We start from the raw sequence: 16821 nt of genomic DNA on the forward strand, positions 1-16821 counted from the left end.
TTGGTCATTTCAAGGACATGTTCATTCATTCCACGACTACTATTAAATTTCATGGTTGTAAGTTTAGCCATTAATCTCCCTCCAAAGGACTTGTCCGCTGAACTAAACCGATCTTTCACAGCCTTGAAATATTCCTTTGCATTTTCAATTTGAGGAAGCAGTGACTTAATATTGTTCGCAATACACATTCGCATAAACATGATGCTTAATCTGTTCAATCTTTCCTATGACTTATACAAAGCTTGCTGCTCCGCACTGCTTGTTTCAGTAATAGCATCCGGTTTGTCAATTCGCAGTGTTAAGTCAAGATCTAGAACACCAAGGTGAAACTGAATCTGTTCCTTCCAGTCAGAGAGATTAGTTCCATTAAAGATCGGAATTGAAGAAGCTAAAGAAAGAAGCGAAATAGGAACCGACACTGCAATAAATTATTACAACATTAATGCCTTGAGAAAAATCACTTTCATTAGTAATATTGTGTTCAATCTTTGGATTAACTAATGCAATATACTAACATTCAAATTTGATGGTGATTTTCACTCACCTAGGCATAATTGATAACCTTTAAAATTTGATTGGTTTGTCACCTTTGGGTATCCATTCCAATCCCACTATCATTATATCAATTATCCTAATTAATTTAATGATTACTTGAAAGTTGGTGCACCTTTGGGTCAACCATAATAATCAAATAATCATTCCACAATAATTTTTGCAAAATCATATTTCAATTCAATATTTATAACTCTTCTCAGCAAGATCACTTTAGTGACAACATGCTAACCATAATATAAACATTGATTGACAAATATCCTAGCAAAAATTTTGTCCATGTTCAAAGCAGATAAATAATAACCCATACGATTACTAATTTACTATCATATGTAAGTGGCCCATACTAAATTCAAACAATAAAGCATGCATTGGTTAACTCAGTAACGAAATATTCCCTGATTGGCGGAATATTCCCTAGCTGTTATGACGCTGTTTGCTGAAGTGGCGCTGATGACGTGACAGTGGGGCCCAGTGATGATTGTGCTTAATTACACCAGGTAAATTCTCAGGGAAATGAGGGGTCACAATGGACCGCTTAAGTCCCACTTTCTTAGATAGAATTTTCCTTAGACACGTAATTAGCACAATATATCACTACAAAAGTGATGACAATTTCGGAATCATGATATTACAATCCAATAAATCCAGCCACTACATGCTTCCATCAATATTTCATTAAATCTGACAAACAACATGAGAACTTTTCGGAATCAAACAAACAATCATCATGAATGCAAAACATTACACAGTTAACAAAAACAATTTCTATATTAAAAGGAAAACCATGATAGTTTCAACCATAGCTCTGATACCACATGTAAGAAATTTTCCGTATTTCATTTGCTGAATTAGGATTTTTAACTATCATGATCATCACATGTATCAGCTTCATAAAGAAAATAAAAGTTTCAAGAAAACCATACCAGAATCAGCCATAACGTAAACCAGTCTTTGAGGAAGACTTGTAGAAATCGTTTCTCTACCCTCTTTCTATCTCTATTCTTCACTAGATCATATGGGTAAACTGATGAGTGAAAGATTGGTAGCAAGAGGACAATTTCCAACCCTATATATATAGCCATTATCCCACTCCCCATAAAAGTAGGCATTAATAGGAAAAAACCCTTCCACTTCCTCATCAATTCTCATAGAATTTTAAAAGCCAAAAGTTACCTTAATCCATTAATCCAAAAATGTCCATTGCCCTTTCATTTCATGTGGGTCATATTTCAACATATACTAATTGTAACTATATGAACCTTCTTTAACATCGACAAATTTTGCTTCTTAAATTTCACTTCCTTGATCATGTGCACATGGTTTTATTTCATTTATTCTGCCATATTTCCTTTGTCAATATCAGTTTTATCTGTAAGTTTTTGGTTCCATAGTAATTGACATGCACTTATTTGAAAAAGAAGTAATTGGTATTGTTGTGCTTCTGCTAGTGTGATAACTGCCACCAAGCTTTATGTCCCGCTAGGCGAGGTTGGGTATTTAATCATTTTTTATCATTGGACATGATATATTGCAGTATCCTTAGAAGGTTGGAATGTTGTCAAATCCTTTCTACCAATGTTGGATGGTGTTATTCTAGGTGTACCCTTCTCTCTTTTACAACCCCAAATATATGCTAAATCACTCTCTTGCTAGAGCATTATTTGGCCTACATTGCAAGTGCCCAAATCATCTTCACCACCCTTCCACTATTTGATCTTTAGCTTACTGTGAATATGTTCATTCCTTGTTTTATCTTCTATAGAAATATGATTCGTCTATTTTAACATTCTCATTTAAGATGCACTTGCTTTTTGGATACATTGCTTCTTAATTGTTCAATGTTTTGATTCTTGCCTCTGTTTTCAGCTAATCACAAAACAGGTTTCTCTATTTTATTTTATTTTATGTTTTAAATTTTTCTTGAATTGTTCCTTCATGCATAATAAATCCCAAGTAAAAAAAGTTTGTTACTCTTAGGGAGCGCTTGTTTTGCCGCATCTTTAAACATGTCCGAGAATGTGATGTCCATGATGTTTCATTCCCCGGTTTGTTTAGGGTCTGGAATCTGATTGGCGGTAATCTCACATTTGCTGAGAACGAGGGATTCCTAGAAAACATATGAATCTAATTCCCATGCCCTATGATGGATAAGATTTATGAGAATCTTATTGTTGGGGCTAATTAGCCTTTGTTATTTAGATCCATTGGACATTAATGCCTACATCATATAGTATTCTTGCACACTCTTATTACATTTAAAATAATAAAGTATTATACGAATTACACACTAAACTGCCTTACATTATTTCAATTAGTTGGATTATTAGGCATTGAGTTTTTTTTTCTTCCACATTTATGATGGTTGAAATTTTTAGGGCATGCTCTTAGTAGATTTTTGTGCTAAAAATATGGTAATTCTTCATATATCGCTTGTACAAAGGTCAAGTGTATAATGGTTGTCTTTTTTGAAATACCTGGACTCCCATGATGAACCCAATGCTAACATGTACATTTATGGGAATCTTATAGTGTAAACCAAACAAAAATATTCCAATTAGGTAAGCATCTTATTCAGAGGAATGAGATTTCCAAAAATGTCTTTCCACAGGAATATTTTAATTATGCAAACAAAATGCCACCTTACGGATTTCTTGGCCATCAAGTTCAACATTTTCTTCATTTTTGCTCGTCAAATTACAACAATTGCATTTAGTCTATTATCTCACTTACCTTGAAAATATGAATTCTAACTTAAATTCTTCTCCACCTTTGGTTTCATATGTCGATACAATTAAATTTACAATATCTTTTTGCTAATGCCTTATAACTACCACAATAACAAACCATTAATTCCCATTGGGTATTGCTACATGAATTCTTTTCCACCAATTTACATGATCTTAGGCCATTTCCTTCGCAAATTTAAGGGCTATTAAACCTTTGTTCACTATCTCATTCCAAGTTCCTTCTATTGCCACTAACAGTAACTAGCTCATTCCTCACTGGTGCACTATTTGGCCTTTGCTGCATATGCTCAAACCATCTAAACTGCCCCTTCGTTATCTTCTGCAAATGCTACACGTAACTTATTGTGAATATGTTCATTTCTTAAATCTTCTTTTAATATCGTACCACTCATCTACCTTAGCATTCTCATTTTAACATTTTTTTACCTTTAAGATATGCTATTTCTTGGTTGCCCAACATTTTAATTCGTGTAACATAACTGGTATTAATTTCTTGAGCATCAAGTTTAATATTTTTCCCAATAGTCCTCCTACATCCTACCATGATTGAAATTACAACTCATATATATCTTAAATCCTCTAGATTCTAAAGCTTCTCTCCATAAATTCTAAGATTCTACTCCACCCCTAGTTTTATCAAAATATTATCTGCAAACAACATACAACGTGGAGTCCATTTTGGATACTCCCAATTCATCCATCACTAATGCAAAAAGATTAGGGTTCCAAGTAGATCCTTGATGTACACTTGTGATTTGAAATTTCATAGAATTTACACTTGTAGTCCTAATGCTAGTTATTACTTTTATCATTCCATTCAAAGACATCAGTGTACCTACTGCACAGTCTTTTTTTCTTTTTTTCTTAATCTCAATCGTACCTATCATTAATGATATTAGTGCTCTTATCATAGGATTTCTTTTAAATCAATAAAAGCCATATGCAAGTTCCTCTTCTTTTCCCTAATTTTTCCATTAATCTTCTTAAAAAATTTATTGCTTTTGCATTGGATTTCCTAGGTATAAACCAAATTGCTTTTTGAGACCATCGTTTCTAACCTTAATCTTCGCTCAATTATTGTTTCCTGCAGTTTCATTGTTAGGACTCTTGAAGTTTAATATGACAATAGTTATTGCAATTTTGAATATCTCATTATTTTTTGTAAAAGTGTTGAAGTGCTTTTCTTCCATTCATTTGACATTTTCTTAATTTTTATAATTGTGTTAAATAAATTAGTTAACCATATTATTCCACTATCACTTGGCCATTCCAAACTTCAATGGGAATGTCATATGTTCTAATATGTTTTCCATTTTTCATCTATTCTAATGCAATCTTAACTTCATTAACTCCAATTTCGCGAAGAAATCTCAATTTTTTAGCCTTTTATTCATTTTTCAATTCTAAGTTTAATTCTTCTACTTGGTTTTCATTAAATAGATTATTAATATAGCTTTACCATCTTTCTTTTATGTCTTCTTCTTTAATCAAGACACTATTATCATCATGTTTTTTTTATGCATTTTGCATTACCTAAGTCTTTCCTTCAGTAAGTTTAAATATGTGTCTTTCCCCTTCTTTTGTATTTAACCTATGTTTTGCTGGTACCACATAAGGGGTAAAAATCTTTAGAGTGGAGTAGAGATGTAAAGTATACATGATTGCGTTTGAAGTAACTTGCAAAGGAGTTGAGATTTTAGTTAAGCACGTTCACCTATTCCAGTAAAGCGAACTATAGAGAATGAAATGTGTACATGTTATTTTACTGGTCATTGTGATTGTATTACAAAGTTCTGTTAAGGATTCGAAGCACATGAGTTGAGTAAGGCTGATAGCTTTCCAGCATATTTCCTTAGATAGTGCAGATGTGCAAAGGAAGTTGGTTTCTATCATAATGTGGTTATTTTTATGCGCCATGCTCATCAATTATTAGGATTTCAATTACATTTTATAGTTCTTGTTGGGCAAGGCACCTTTCCTTCGATGCTTATGTTGCTTGAGGTTGTGAGCCAGCAGTGCAGGAAATTATTTCTCTTGCTTTACTGTTAGGAATTTCCCTTATGTGTTGTTTATTGTTGTAAACATGTAATTTTAAACATTTTTTCCCCTAGAAATTTTCTGCATGCTGTTATTTGATTTGAGGGATATCATGACTTCATATATTTGACACAGCATTTCATTCTTCTAGATTTCTGGACCACTTCTTGATGAAACCCAAGTAAAATGCATCGTGGATGAGATAAAGCTGGTAATTACAGCCAGCTCATCAAGACAAAGAGAGAGAGCAGAGAGGGCCAAAGCAGAAGATTTTGATGCTGAAGAAGGTGAACTACTGAAGGAAGAAAATGAGGAGGAAGAAGAACTCTTTGATCAAGTATGTTCATATTAATTGTCTGTTCTTGTTTTGTTTCTTTATCATTAGTTGGATATATCTTTTGTTTTTCATCATATTCCTTTCTTATTGATTCAGGTTGGTGATTGCTTGGGCACTTTGATCAAAACATTCAAAGCTTCTTTCTTGCCTTTCTTTGATGAGCTTTCAGCTTATATTACACCAATGTGGGTAAGTCCTATCCTATCAACATCAGTTAGTTTGCCTTCATTAAGGTTAGCTATGGCCCTTACGGATTCAATCCTAAACTGTACTGCTTTTCATCCAAGTGGTAAATAATGTAACTTCTGTTTCTGAGTGCTTTGTACTCAACTGATGATGAGATTGTTTGATAGGCCTGATGTGATCAGCTCTGTACAAAATTTCCTTATTTAACTTCAAAACGATCACATTGTCTTCTTTGGATTTAGCATGAGATGTCATTTATGATTTAATGTCTAGAATATATAACTTTTTATGAGCCAACATGAGGGAAATATTTCCTGGAATGATTGATTCATCAGTTGCTCCCCTGTGGCTGGATTGTTCCTTTATTCTTTTCTTTCCAATGCTTTCATTCTTCCAACGACCAATCACTTTTAAATTTGTTAGAAACTGGATTCGCTTATAATGTGATGTGAGATTTAGGCTGTAGTTTGACTGCCTGAAGGCTGCATATTTTGAATCTTTTTGCAAGCCTTTTCCCCAAATATATCCCTAATAATTTTACTTACTGTGAATGAAGGGTAAGGATAAGACAGCCGAAGAGCGGAGGATTGCCATTTGTATATTTGATGATGTTGCTGAGCAATGTCGAGAAGCTGCTCTTAAGTAAGCATTAGCTTCACAAGTATCTTGTTTGAATGACCTATTGCAAGATGTATTTCTTTGATGTATATTGATTTACATTATTGGTGAAATAGGTATTATGATACTTATCTTCCTTTTCTATTAGAAGCCTGCAATGATGAAAATCCAGATGTTCGTCAGGTTTGCCTCTTGATCAGTAACTTTGTTTTTTTTCTACTTCCAAGTCATTGTCCGTTTGGCTTAAGGAATATTCTTATTTCTCTTTAGGCTGCTGTTTATGGGATAGGTATTTGTGCAGAGTTTGGCGGATCTGTTTTTAAACCTCTTGTTGGAGGTAGTTTGTTACCCACTTATATAGTTGTATTTTTATTTAAAAAATTGCCATCTATGACTTGTAAATGAAAAATGTTCTTTCTGTAGAGGTTCTCTCTCGGCTGGATGTTGTGATTAGGGATCCTAATGCCCGGCATTCAGATAATGTGATGGCATTTGACAATGCTGTTTCTGCTCTTGGAAAAATATCCCAGTTTCATCGTGAATGTATAGATGCAGCACAGGTACTTGCATGTTGTTGCTGGAAATGTCCAGTTTGCTATTGTCATTAGTCTAGACTACGAACATAGGCGCATAATAAGCTCCTGCTGATATTCTCAAATTTCTACAGTTTTGCTTTCGATGGTTTATCAGCGTGTTCTTGCATGTTGTTTTCTACTTTTTAACTGCAAATTGTTGTGAATGTATGCACACATAATTTAGTCTAATTGTCACTATCAGGGTGAAAAAAAATAGCCTGTTATTCTACTGAGCAAGCCTACAGTGCCAGCACTTGAAATTTTTCAATTTGGCTGAAATAAACTACTTGGTATCCAGGTGGGCAAAGGCTGAAATAAACTACTGCTTGAATGTTTCCTGTCCACGTAAGAATTCTTATTACAGCAGCGCAAATATTTTTCACATTTTATCTTTTTTTTTTTTTTTAAGGTTTTATGTAAAATAAGGAAATATTTGCGATGCTGTAGGGCTTATTTAATTGATCACACTATTATTTTGGGTAGTTCAGGCCACCATAGTGATTTTCCCTTTCAATTAAGATCAAACTAGTAGGGGATTTTGTCTCTGTGGTTTTTAAAATATTTATATCTAATGTTTCTTTGGTGGTGATAGTTTGCTAGGATTAATTGTTGTTGGAGTGTAAGAATTCAGATTGATTCTCTGAATCAGAGATTTGACATTAATTGATAACTTGCCCCTTAATGCTTCACTTAAGAGAGATACTTATTGCCTTCTAGGCGGTGATTTCTTTGGAACCCTTTTTTATTGCCAAGGTTTATATGATTCAAGATCAAAACTGCACAGGTTGCAATTGGTCTTACACTTCCTCAAAAGCCTTTTGATGGTACCCATAATTCTTTTTTTTTTTTGGGGGGGGGGGGGGGGGGGGAGGGTTCTGTTGGGGCCTGAGTTAAATAACAGGGGTACCTTGCTGCCCTAACCTAACCCCTCACCACATCCCAAGGTTTGAATCACTGTCATCTAATGTGGATATCCCATGATCAAATTGTTGGGATGCCCCCTAGGGGCGGGGATATGCAAGATTTTGCCAAGCCCACCATTAGACTGCATGTTTCTCCCTTATTGACTATGAATGCTGAGTATCAATTTCACTAGATATCAAGAAGTATCCTATACATGTATAACCCCAAATAAGAATTTGCATTGGATTGGATGGTTATCAATTCCAGGTTTAATTGAATTGCCTGGCTCACTCATAAGTGTAGGAAAGTATGTAAGCTAAAAGTGCATTTCACAATATTTTCTTAAAATTTTGCATACAGATGCTTTCTAAAGGGCCAACTCCTTACCTAATTTTTTTTTATGACCTGGAACTCCTACTTGTGTAAGCCTTTGGACCCACCCAGGCGGCACTAAACCGGGGGATGAAAATATTGGTCAAGTCGGTCGTTTGGATGCTTTTTTGGCTCAGTTTCTATATGCTGCATTCGTTGATTGATTTGTGCCATAAATTTCTAGTTTTCTCTTATATTTAGTTCTGTTGGTTGCAATCTTTATTATAATTTTGTATTCAGTCCCCTGTTTTTTCAATGGTGCAATTACCATGGTATAAATTGAGCAGTGAATGCTTTTGTTCGTTTGTTATCCTTGTTTTAAAATGAATGCTTTGTGTTGTGGTGGTGGTTGTTGGTAGGTTGTTCCTGTCTGGTTGAGCTGCTTGCCAATAAAAAATGATTTGATTGAGGCAAAAGTTGTGCATGACCAGCTTTGCTCGATGGTAGAAAGGTATAAATTTGAAAATTCATTCTATGGAACCATGTTGAAATTGTATGGTTTGTTGAATTGCTTTAAATCTCGTTTACCTGTTCCTTTATTGCCTTGCTCTCTCTATGTCTCTCTCAATCATTTGAGAACATTTGCTTTCATTTGCAGGTCAGATAGAGAGGTTTTAGGGCCCAATAATCAATTTCTTCCCAAAATAGTTTCAGTTTTTGCAGAGGTATGATCTCTCTATATATAACGAATGTCTGTACTCTTAAACATTTTATGCAGAGATCTACTCTATTGCTGAACTCTTTTGAGTTAGCATTTGGTTGGTTTGTGAATATAAAATTCTGTAGCAGATTAATTTTGGCCCCATGTTTTGTTTTGTGGAATTTTGTTTTATTCAGACCTCTGAATTGCCATATTTTTTTTAATTGTTTTCTTTTACCCTGTACTCTTTTTTGGGGTTTCTTTTGAGGCGGTTCTAAGCTAATGCACTAAGGTGTTTGTTATGTGAACTATAGATATGAAGATTAGCACAATTGGCAATACCATAATATGTTCGTGAACTCTTGAACTTACCCCGTCTTTTGAACCTGAAAGCCTTCACCCCTTTTTTGTTGGAAAAAAATGATTAAAAAGTAAGAACATCTTACCTATTTCTTTATAGGTAAAGTGGATAGGTGTTCAGCTCTGAAGGAGACTTGAATTTTGGTCGAAGTCCTGAGACATGCCATTGTGCTGGAAATGACCGTAAATCTCTGTTCACCAGAAATTAATAATAATAAATAAATAAATAAATAAATAAAGTGCAAGAAATTTTGGGAAAAACAGTAACACCTTGCCTGTGGAAGGACAGGAGAAATTTTGATCTGCCAGTTAAAATGCTGAATCTGATTTTCACCAAAGACGAAAAAAAGATTGTACGAAGAAGATAGATTAGCTATTGTTGAAGATGTTCTTGCTGAAGAATCTAGGACTATTTGTTACTGTCTACATATGATGTTACTAGTTGATATGCTTTATAGGCTTTCTTTTTTCCTCAAGCTGAAGTTTGGGACAATTGTTTGTGGTAGGTTTTATGTGGAGGAAAAGACCTTGCAACAGAACAAACTGCCAGTCGAATGATCAATCTCCTGAGGCAACTTCAGCAGACATTACCACCCTCTACCCTAGCATCGACCTGGTCTTCCTTGCAGCCTCAACAGCAGCTTGCCTTGCAATCCATCCTCTCATCTTAGTTTGCTTCTGCATTTCCATTGGGGGGCATTTCCATTTTTACCCCAGTAGGCTGCTGTGGTCATTTGTCTATTCTGTGTTCTATTACCCCATTTTTTTTCATTATGTATTCCATATTTTCCAATGGCATGGTTTTTGTACGGGTGGTGCATTTTGCGAGGGTGAAAGTGAACAATAGAGCAAAGTTTTGTGTAACATGTATATATTATCAAGTGTTATTTCATTTTCCGTATTTGAAATTGGTCTGAAAAGAGAGAGAAGAGATGGGGAGATTGGCTATTTGTGGCCTCCTCTTAGCCATTGGTGTATTATGCAAGGTTGAGGCTTGTCAAGAGCTGCAAGCAGTTTTGGTTCTCTATTTTATTTATTTTTTGTTTGGTTTGAACCTTTTGAAAGTGAAAAACAATGACAATGGTTTTACTGTAGGGATGTCCTGTCCTCAATTGTAATGTATGCTACTACCTTGTTCACCTCGTCAGACGCTTTGTGATTGGTATGTGTGCATTGCATGTACGCTTTGCTTTTTAAAATTCCAATTTGGGAACGGAATGTACAGCCATCAGCATCTGCAACAACCGGTTTGAGTGGGATTGAAGTTCTTCCCCCAGAAGCCCTAACCAAACGGAACAAAAAGAGCAAAAAAATATTAAATTGATAAATGAGTCTTGTATCAGTGGGCGCTGCTTTACTTTGAATTAGGAAGAACTCTCCCCCACGCATCTTTCTCCCAACTCTTCCACTCCAAATAAAAAATATTCAACCTGCCATTCCTTTTGAGGGAAAAAGGAGAGGAAGAAATGACAAAATCGGATTCCTAAGGTTCAATTTTCAACAAGATTCCACTTGCTTTGGAAGCCCACGTGCTTGGGCTTCATTTATATATAATATAAATAAACAAATAAATAGGATTTTAAAACCTGTACGAATCAAAGGTGAAAAACCTCAATAAGACAAAAAAAAAATATTAAGTATATCTATGTGTGTATCAGATTTAACATGATTTTATCATACGTTAAAAAAAAATCACTTAAATTAGTCCTAATGAAATCATAATCAATTTGAACTCAAATTATTTAATAATTTTTTCAACAAAATAGAGAGAGGAATGATTGATTGATTTTCCTTCAGCAAGCATACAATGTTTTTTTTTTTTTTTTGTAAAATTTAACTCACTTAAACAGAGAGAGAGAGAGAGAGAGAAAGGGAAGAGGTAGTAGTAGAGAATCTAGAGATGCAATTAGCAATTAGCACGGCGGGCAGCGTTTATGTTGGGTCTACGGTTCGGAAAATAAACAAAGAAAGAAAAAAAAAGGTCCTCTCCTTTCCTTTCTTTTTCTTCTCTCTCTCTCTCTCCAATATCACATCCAGGTCTTCAAGACAGATAGAGAGGAGCTCCTACTTCAGTTTCTCTCTCTCTCTCATTTCTCCTCTTCTTTGGTCGATCTCGACCAAAGAAATCGTCATCGTCATCATCAGCATCAGCATCAGCATCAGCAGCTGCTTAGGGGTATGGCAGCGGAGAAGCCCAAAGCACCTGGGGTGTGGCCCACTGTGAAGCCCTTCGTTAATGGCGGCACCTCCGGCATGCTCGCCACCTGCGTCATCCAACCCATCGACATGATTAAGGTACCTTCATTTTTTCCTTCTTCCTTCTTCCTCTCTTTCATTTTGGGCTTTTTTCTCCCTTTTTCTTGGAGGATCTGACATTTTTCAGTGTTGTCCTTCTTAATCCCTTAAATCATTTACTCTGTGTAATGCTTTTTACAGGTCAGAATTCAGTTGGGGCAGGGATCCGCTGCGCAGGTCACGAGGAACATGCTTCGGGATGAGGGCCCTGGTGCTTTTTACAAGGTCTGATATTGATTCAACTCTTCTCTTTTCAGATCAAGTTATTTTTTGAACCAAACGATTCTGCGTAGTGGGTTTCACTAAGTGTCAGTAATTTTGCTTTCTAGACAAATGGCCAAGTGGGTTTGTGGATCTTGTGTTTATTTTTGTCATTTTTTCAGTAGTTCTGTGTAACTGGCTTTTCCTGGGTTTCCTACTCTTTGAATGCTGACAATGCTGCAGTTCGACTCCCCATTTTTCGCTATTCATATTTGTTCCTTCTAGCTTTAGTACAGAAAGTGTTGGATTTAATGTAATGAACTTCTCAGAGGCTTTCTCTCTTTTTAGGTTGGCACCTAGTGATTCATCCTATATTGACCTTCATTCTTTTCTTGCATCAAGAACTCAACATGTCATCAGCTGGCATCATTGGCTGGTGTTTCTAATCAGTTGATCTGTAGTTTGACGTTGGATTTTTCATTATTCCTTCTGAAACTACTTGCAGGTGCAATTATGTTGGGACTGCCCCCAAGATCATGCACGCTTAAACAAACAAGAGTGCGTAAATTGTTTTCCCTAAAAAAAGTTTAGGTAAACTAGGGCAGAAGGAACTAAAATTTTTACCTGTTTCCTGTTGTGGGGCTCGATGATTTATAAGTAATGGTAACCTAACAGAAATCTAATGTGGATGATACATCAACAAGAAGCTAGTATATCAGTGGGGATTATGCTTTTACCCTGTTCTCATTTTTGCCCAATTTTCAAGATTGTAAAAAATCCTTCCAGCTGGAAAAAAGGAAAAATCAGTTCCACAACAGAAACGGAGTAAGAGTTTCTCAACAAGAAAGGGTGGAAGTCTTGTTCCCTTCGGTGCAAACAACAATAGCAACAACAAATAACAAAAAAACCAAGCCTTAAGTTCTAGTAGGTGGGGTCGGTTAGATGAATCTTTTTCCTCCAATTTATACAATCATGGACAGTTTCCTTGAACAAATTCAGGATTACTAAATCCTTACTCTCTATCTTATTCCAAAATTTTTTTGGCTATTTGATATAGAGGCCTAGAGGGTGGCTTAAGTGAAGGAAAACGATTCATGTGCCAAATGGTTTGAACTAGGGATAAGGGCTTTGATGGTGTATTAATCATTTCATCTACTTGTGATAGTGGTTATAAAATTGAAAATTTGGATGTTTCATAGTATGGTTGTTAGATTACCACTTCACGTAAAAGCTTAAGCTATTAGGTTGTGGGCTAACAACGTATATCAAACTTTAACAATGGTCATGTGCTATGAAAGCTCTATGTGTGCTATATACATGCCACAATAAACGTGATGGCTTATGATCTGATTGAAGGCATGGCCTTAGATGGAGTTCTAAAGCAAAAATAACTTCTGTGGAATCCCAAATAGACAAGATATAGAGCTCATTTGAGTTTAAATATGTTGTGCTAGTTTGTATCTTGCATTTGCATTTATTATTTTAAGTGAAATTACATTTTCCTTAAATCTTTGAAATGTTTCCCAAAATTCATTTATTTTGTGCAATATTCTATTGCCATGCGCGCTTTTATTTGAATACAACTTTGTAAGTTTTTCTTTGATGACCATGTGTGCATTTAAAAAAACAAAATTTATTATCTACTTTTATTGCTCGATTTATATGTTTTATGTGTTATTATGGAGTTGAATTCAAGTTTTCAATTTATATTTCCATCTATCTTTACACAATTCCTATCCTAGGTCACCACATCCACTTCATCTAAACCTCGTCATTCTATTTCAGGGGCTGTCTGCTGGATTGCTGAGGCAAGCTACATATACAACTGCACGACTTGGAACTTTTAAGTGAGTTTCTTTGCATAGTTAAAATTTCCCGTGAACATTAAGCTTTTGTGCATAACATATATTTTTGTCATCCCAATGATAGTACCAGAAATAAGCTTTCTAATTAAGCATTTTTACATCATGGCAATATATTTCAGAATGAATTTGCAGAACAAATAATTTATGGACACCTTTTTTCTCTGTTCTTGAACATATGTTTGATTTTTTATGTTTTTAGGGGCTTCAATTTCTTTTGAGGTGATGGGAGGAAGCGGTTGGTGATTGTTCATTTAGTTTTGTTTCATGGAATATTCTGTCATTCTAATCTCATGTACTTTTACTGAGGCATCAGTATTAAGTCATATCATTTTTGTTATAGCCTTAGGAATTTTGGGTGCCTGACACCTTTATATGATCTAAGAAGGACCTAAAGATCTAGTTCTTGCACCATAGCCCTTCACCTAATAGAAATATTTGTTTTTTATGTATGTGACATTTACAACTTTGTTATTTGCACATAATTAGAGGTGAGCTATGTGGTGCTCATTAATCTAACAGTGCCTTAAATAATGGTGAGGCCTACCCTCTTAGGATCTTGGTTATATAACAATATCTTTAATCGCAACTTTAAATATCTTTATTTTTTTTTCTTTACAATCTGTACATGGAGTATGCTGTCTGTTATTGTTTCTAAAGATAATAGCTATATTTTCATTTATTGATGAAGATAAATCCTTTCTCTTAGAATATTGACAAACAAAGCTATTGCTGCCAATGACGGGAAGCCATTGCCTCTATATCAGAAGGCTCTTTGTGGCCTTACTGCTGGAGCCATTGGAGCATGTGTTGGTAGCCCAGCAGATTTAGCACTGATCCGTATGCAGGCCGATGCCACTTTACCTGCCGCGCAACGCCGAAATTACACAAATGCGTTTCATGCACTCTACCGTATTGTCGCTGATGAAGGGGTTTTAGCACTGTGGAAAGGGGCAGGGCCTACTGTTGTTCGAGCAATGGCGTTGAACATGGGAATGCTTGCCTCTTATGATCAAAGTGTTGAGTTTTTCAGGGATTCTGTTGGTTTGGGTGAAGCTAGTACTGTAGTAGGTAAGATTGTTTCCCAAGTATGTGTGAATGAGTAACTTATTTTTGGAAACAAAATTTGTCCAAACATATTTGGGGTTAAAATCTCTATGTGCTTAACTTAGTAGTAACTGCTATACCTGACAGTTGGTGAAGGGGAGATAAACTACCATACCACTTGCACACACACACACAGATAGAGAGAGAAGTTTGGATGGAATCATTTTAACATCCCATATATAGGCGTGGGTGTGGATGTGGGTGTGGGTGTATGTGTGTTCATATGTCATTTAAACATATATATTTTTATGCTGTTGGACTTTCATGGTTACCCATATTAATACTTATGGTTATAGTCTTCCCTTTTTTCCTTTTGCTGGGCATGGTAGTGGCAATTCCTGATGAATGTCCTGTTGAACTGATCACTTCATCTGCTGCTATAAGCAGTGCAACTAAGTTGGGTAAAAATGCTAGAAATGTCCAGATGCTTTAAATAAAACAATTCAAAGCACTAAGTGAACAGGATTTAAAAATTATGTACAAGTCTTTGAAGATAGAATCTGGTTCAGACTATTGATTCCTAAGTGCCATCAGATTGGACTCTAACCTTGATCCGAGAATCCCCTGAGTATTTTGTGTTCACACAGTTTTGTGAACATCAGCTTTTGACCAATTGCTCTATTAATCTAAAGCAGCAGATGAGATCTTTTACTCTATTTTTTTTTTGGTAAAAGTATATGCCATATTACTGTTTGACATTATGACTTTTGACTTTCCTGTGAATGACTCTGATATCGTGCACTATTTGATCAATGTCGAACTTTGCATTTTTCTTCTTGCAGGAGCTAGTGCAGTTTCAGGATTCTTTGCTTCAGCATGTAGTTTACCTTTTGATTATGTTAAAACTCAGATACAGAAGATGCAGCCTGATGCCAGTGGGAAGTATCCATACACTGGCTCTCTGGATTGTGCCATGAAAACTTTGAAATCTGGGGGACCCTTCAAATTCTACACAGGCTTTCCTGTCTACTGTGTTAGAATCGCTCCACATGTCATGGTACTCTCTGTCTCTGTGTGTGTGTGTAGAGGCTCCACTTCTAAAGTTGGAGCACTGCACTGTAGTTTGCAGTGGACACTAGCTAAAAACCTCATCCACCCTCCCCCCCCCCCCCCTCCCCCTCTTTTCTTTCTCTTTCAGCTCTAATTTGACAATTATATATGGCTTCTTCGTTTTGGGGCTTATCCTGATTTCTTTGTGTGAAGCAATAGTTTGCCCTGCATCTCATTGATCACCTCTCCCCCCCCCCCCCCCCCCCCCCAAGGCCCCCATTCAAATGCATCAATTTTTGTGGAATTGTTACATTTTCCCCCCTAAATTTTGCCACTGGCTCCAACACCCTTGAATTTGAGTATTTACAAAATTCTGAAAAGGCCTTGGTTGCAAAAACAATATCTCTGATTTTTATTGATGGCTGGTTTTGCAGATGACGTGGATATTCCTAAACCAAATCCAAAAACTGCAGAAGTCTGCTGGGTTGTAGAGCTCAGGATAGAGGAATTCTTCATTGGAGCTTTGCTCTGCCTCCATGATAATAACAAATCGGATTTGTGTTGTAGATGAGTCTGGTTTTGTGTTAGTTGACAGCCTCAGAACATTTACTTCTGAGATTTTTGTAAGACTTGGTTAATAATTTGTTGAACCTGTATTGGAAATCATAAATGGGTGATTTTTTGGGGGTGATTGATTAGGAACTGTTATAGCTGATTGGATTAGTCTGTCCCAAAACACATTTGAAATGTTGGCTTTTGAAAATTTGTTCAACGGTTCGCATAACGTCATATTGGCAGCTACCCTTTTGCGTGATGTTTTTCCCATTTGCTGCAAATTATTTTGGGAGCAAGCCATGGGAATTTGAGTATTAAGTTGTAGAAAAAAAACGTTCTAGTGATTGTGAAAAACATTATGTTAGCAGTTTTAAAACTTACTGCATGTTTGGTACAAAGCAATGAAATGGAATTGAGGAAAATGAAATCAAATTTATGACTTAATTTTGTTATACTTTTCATTCAAATTTTCAGACTATAT

The 16821-nt window shown here is 35.7% G+C and overlaps 2 protein-coding genes across 3 annotated transcripts in view; both read left to right on the plus strand.

The window, feature by feature from the left end:
- The window catches only part of LOC131167857 (uncharacterized), a 28464-nt gene extending 18038 nt beyond the window's left edge, over positions 1-10426 (plus strand). Inside the window, exons 12-20 of the mRNA XM_058126866.1 lie at positions 5491-5676; positions 5773-5865; positions 6419-6504; positions 6597-6663; positions 6751-6817; positions 6904-7040; positions 8690-8781; positions 8929-8995; positions 9837-10426. Coding sequence (XP_057982849.1) covers positions 5491-5676; positions 5773-5865; positions 6419-6504; positions 6597-6663; positions 6751-6817; positions 6904-7040; positions 8690-8781; positions 8929-8995; positions 9837-10001 — 960 coding nt within the window. The 3' untranslated portion in view covers positions 10002-10426. The remainder of the gene's footprint in view (positions 1-5490; positions 5677-5772; positions 5866-6418; positions 6505-6596; positions 6664-6750; positions 6818-6903; positions 7041-8689; positions 8782-8928; positions 8996-9836) is intronic.
- Positions 10427-11101: 675 nt separating this feature from the next.
- Positions 11102-16487, plus strand: LOC131167858 (mitochondrial dicarboxylate/tricarboxylate transporter DTC). Of its 2 annotated transcripts, XM_058126868.1 has the most exons (6): positions 11102-11625; positions 11767-11850; positions 13612-13673; positions 14398-14759; positions 15578-15792; positions 16220-16487. In XM_058126868.1, the coding sequence occupies exons 1-6, from the start codon at positions 11509-11511 to the stop codon at positions 16274-16276; spliced, it is 897 nt and encodes a 298-aa protein (XP_057982851.1). In that variant the 5' UTR covers positions 11102-11508; the 3' UTR covers positions 16277-16487. The 2 variants fall into 2 exon arrangements, with proteins under 2 accessions (XP_057982851.1, XP_057982850.1); XM_058126867.1 differs by having other exon boundaries at positions 11141-11625; positions 15578-16487.
- The last annotated feature ends 334 nt before the right edge of the window (positions 16488-16821 follow it).

This window comes from Malania oleifera, chromosome 11, assembly GCF_029873635.1.
Source record: "Malania oleifera isolate guangnan ecotype guangnan chromosome 11, ASM2987363v1, whole genome shotgun sequence".
Classification (NCBI taxonomy): Eukaryota; Viridiplantae; Streptophyta; class Magnoliopsida; order Santalales; family Ximeniaceae; genus Malania; species Malania oleifera.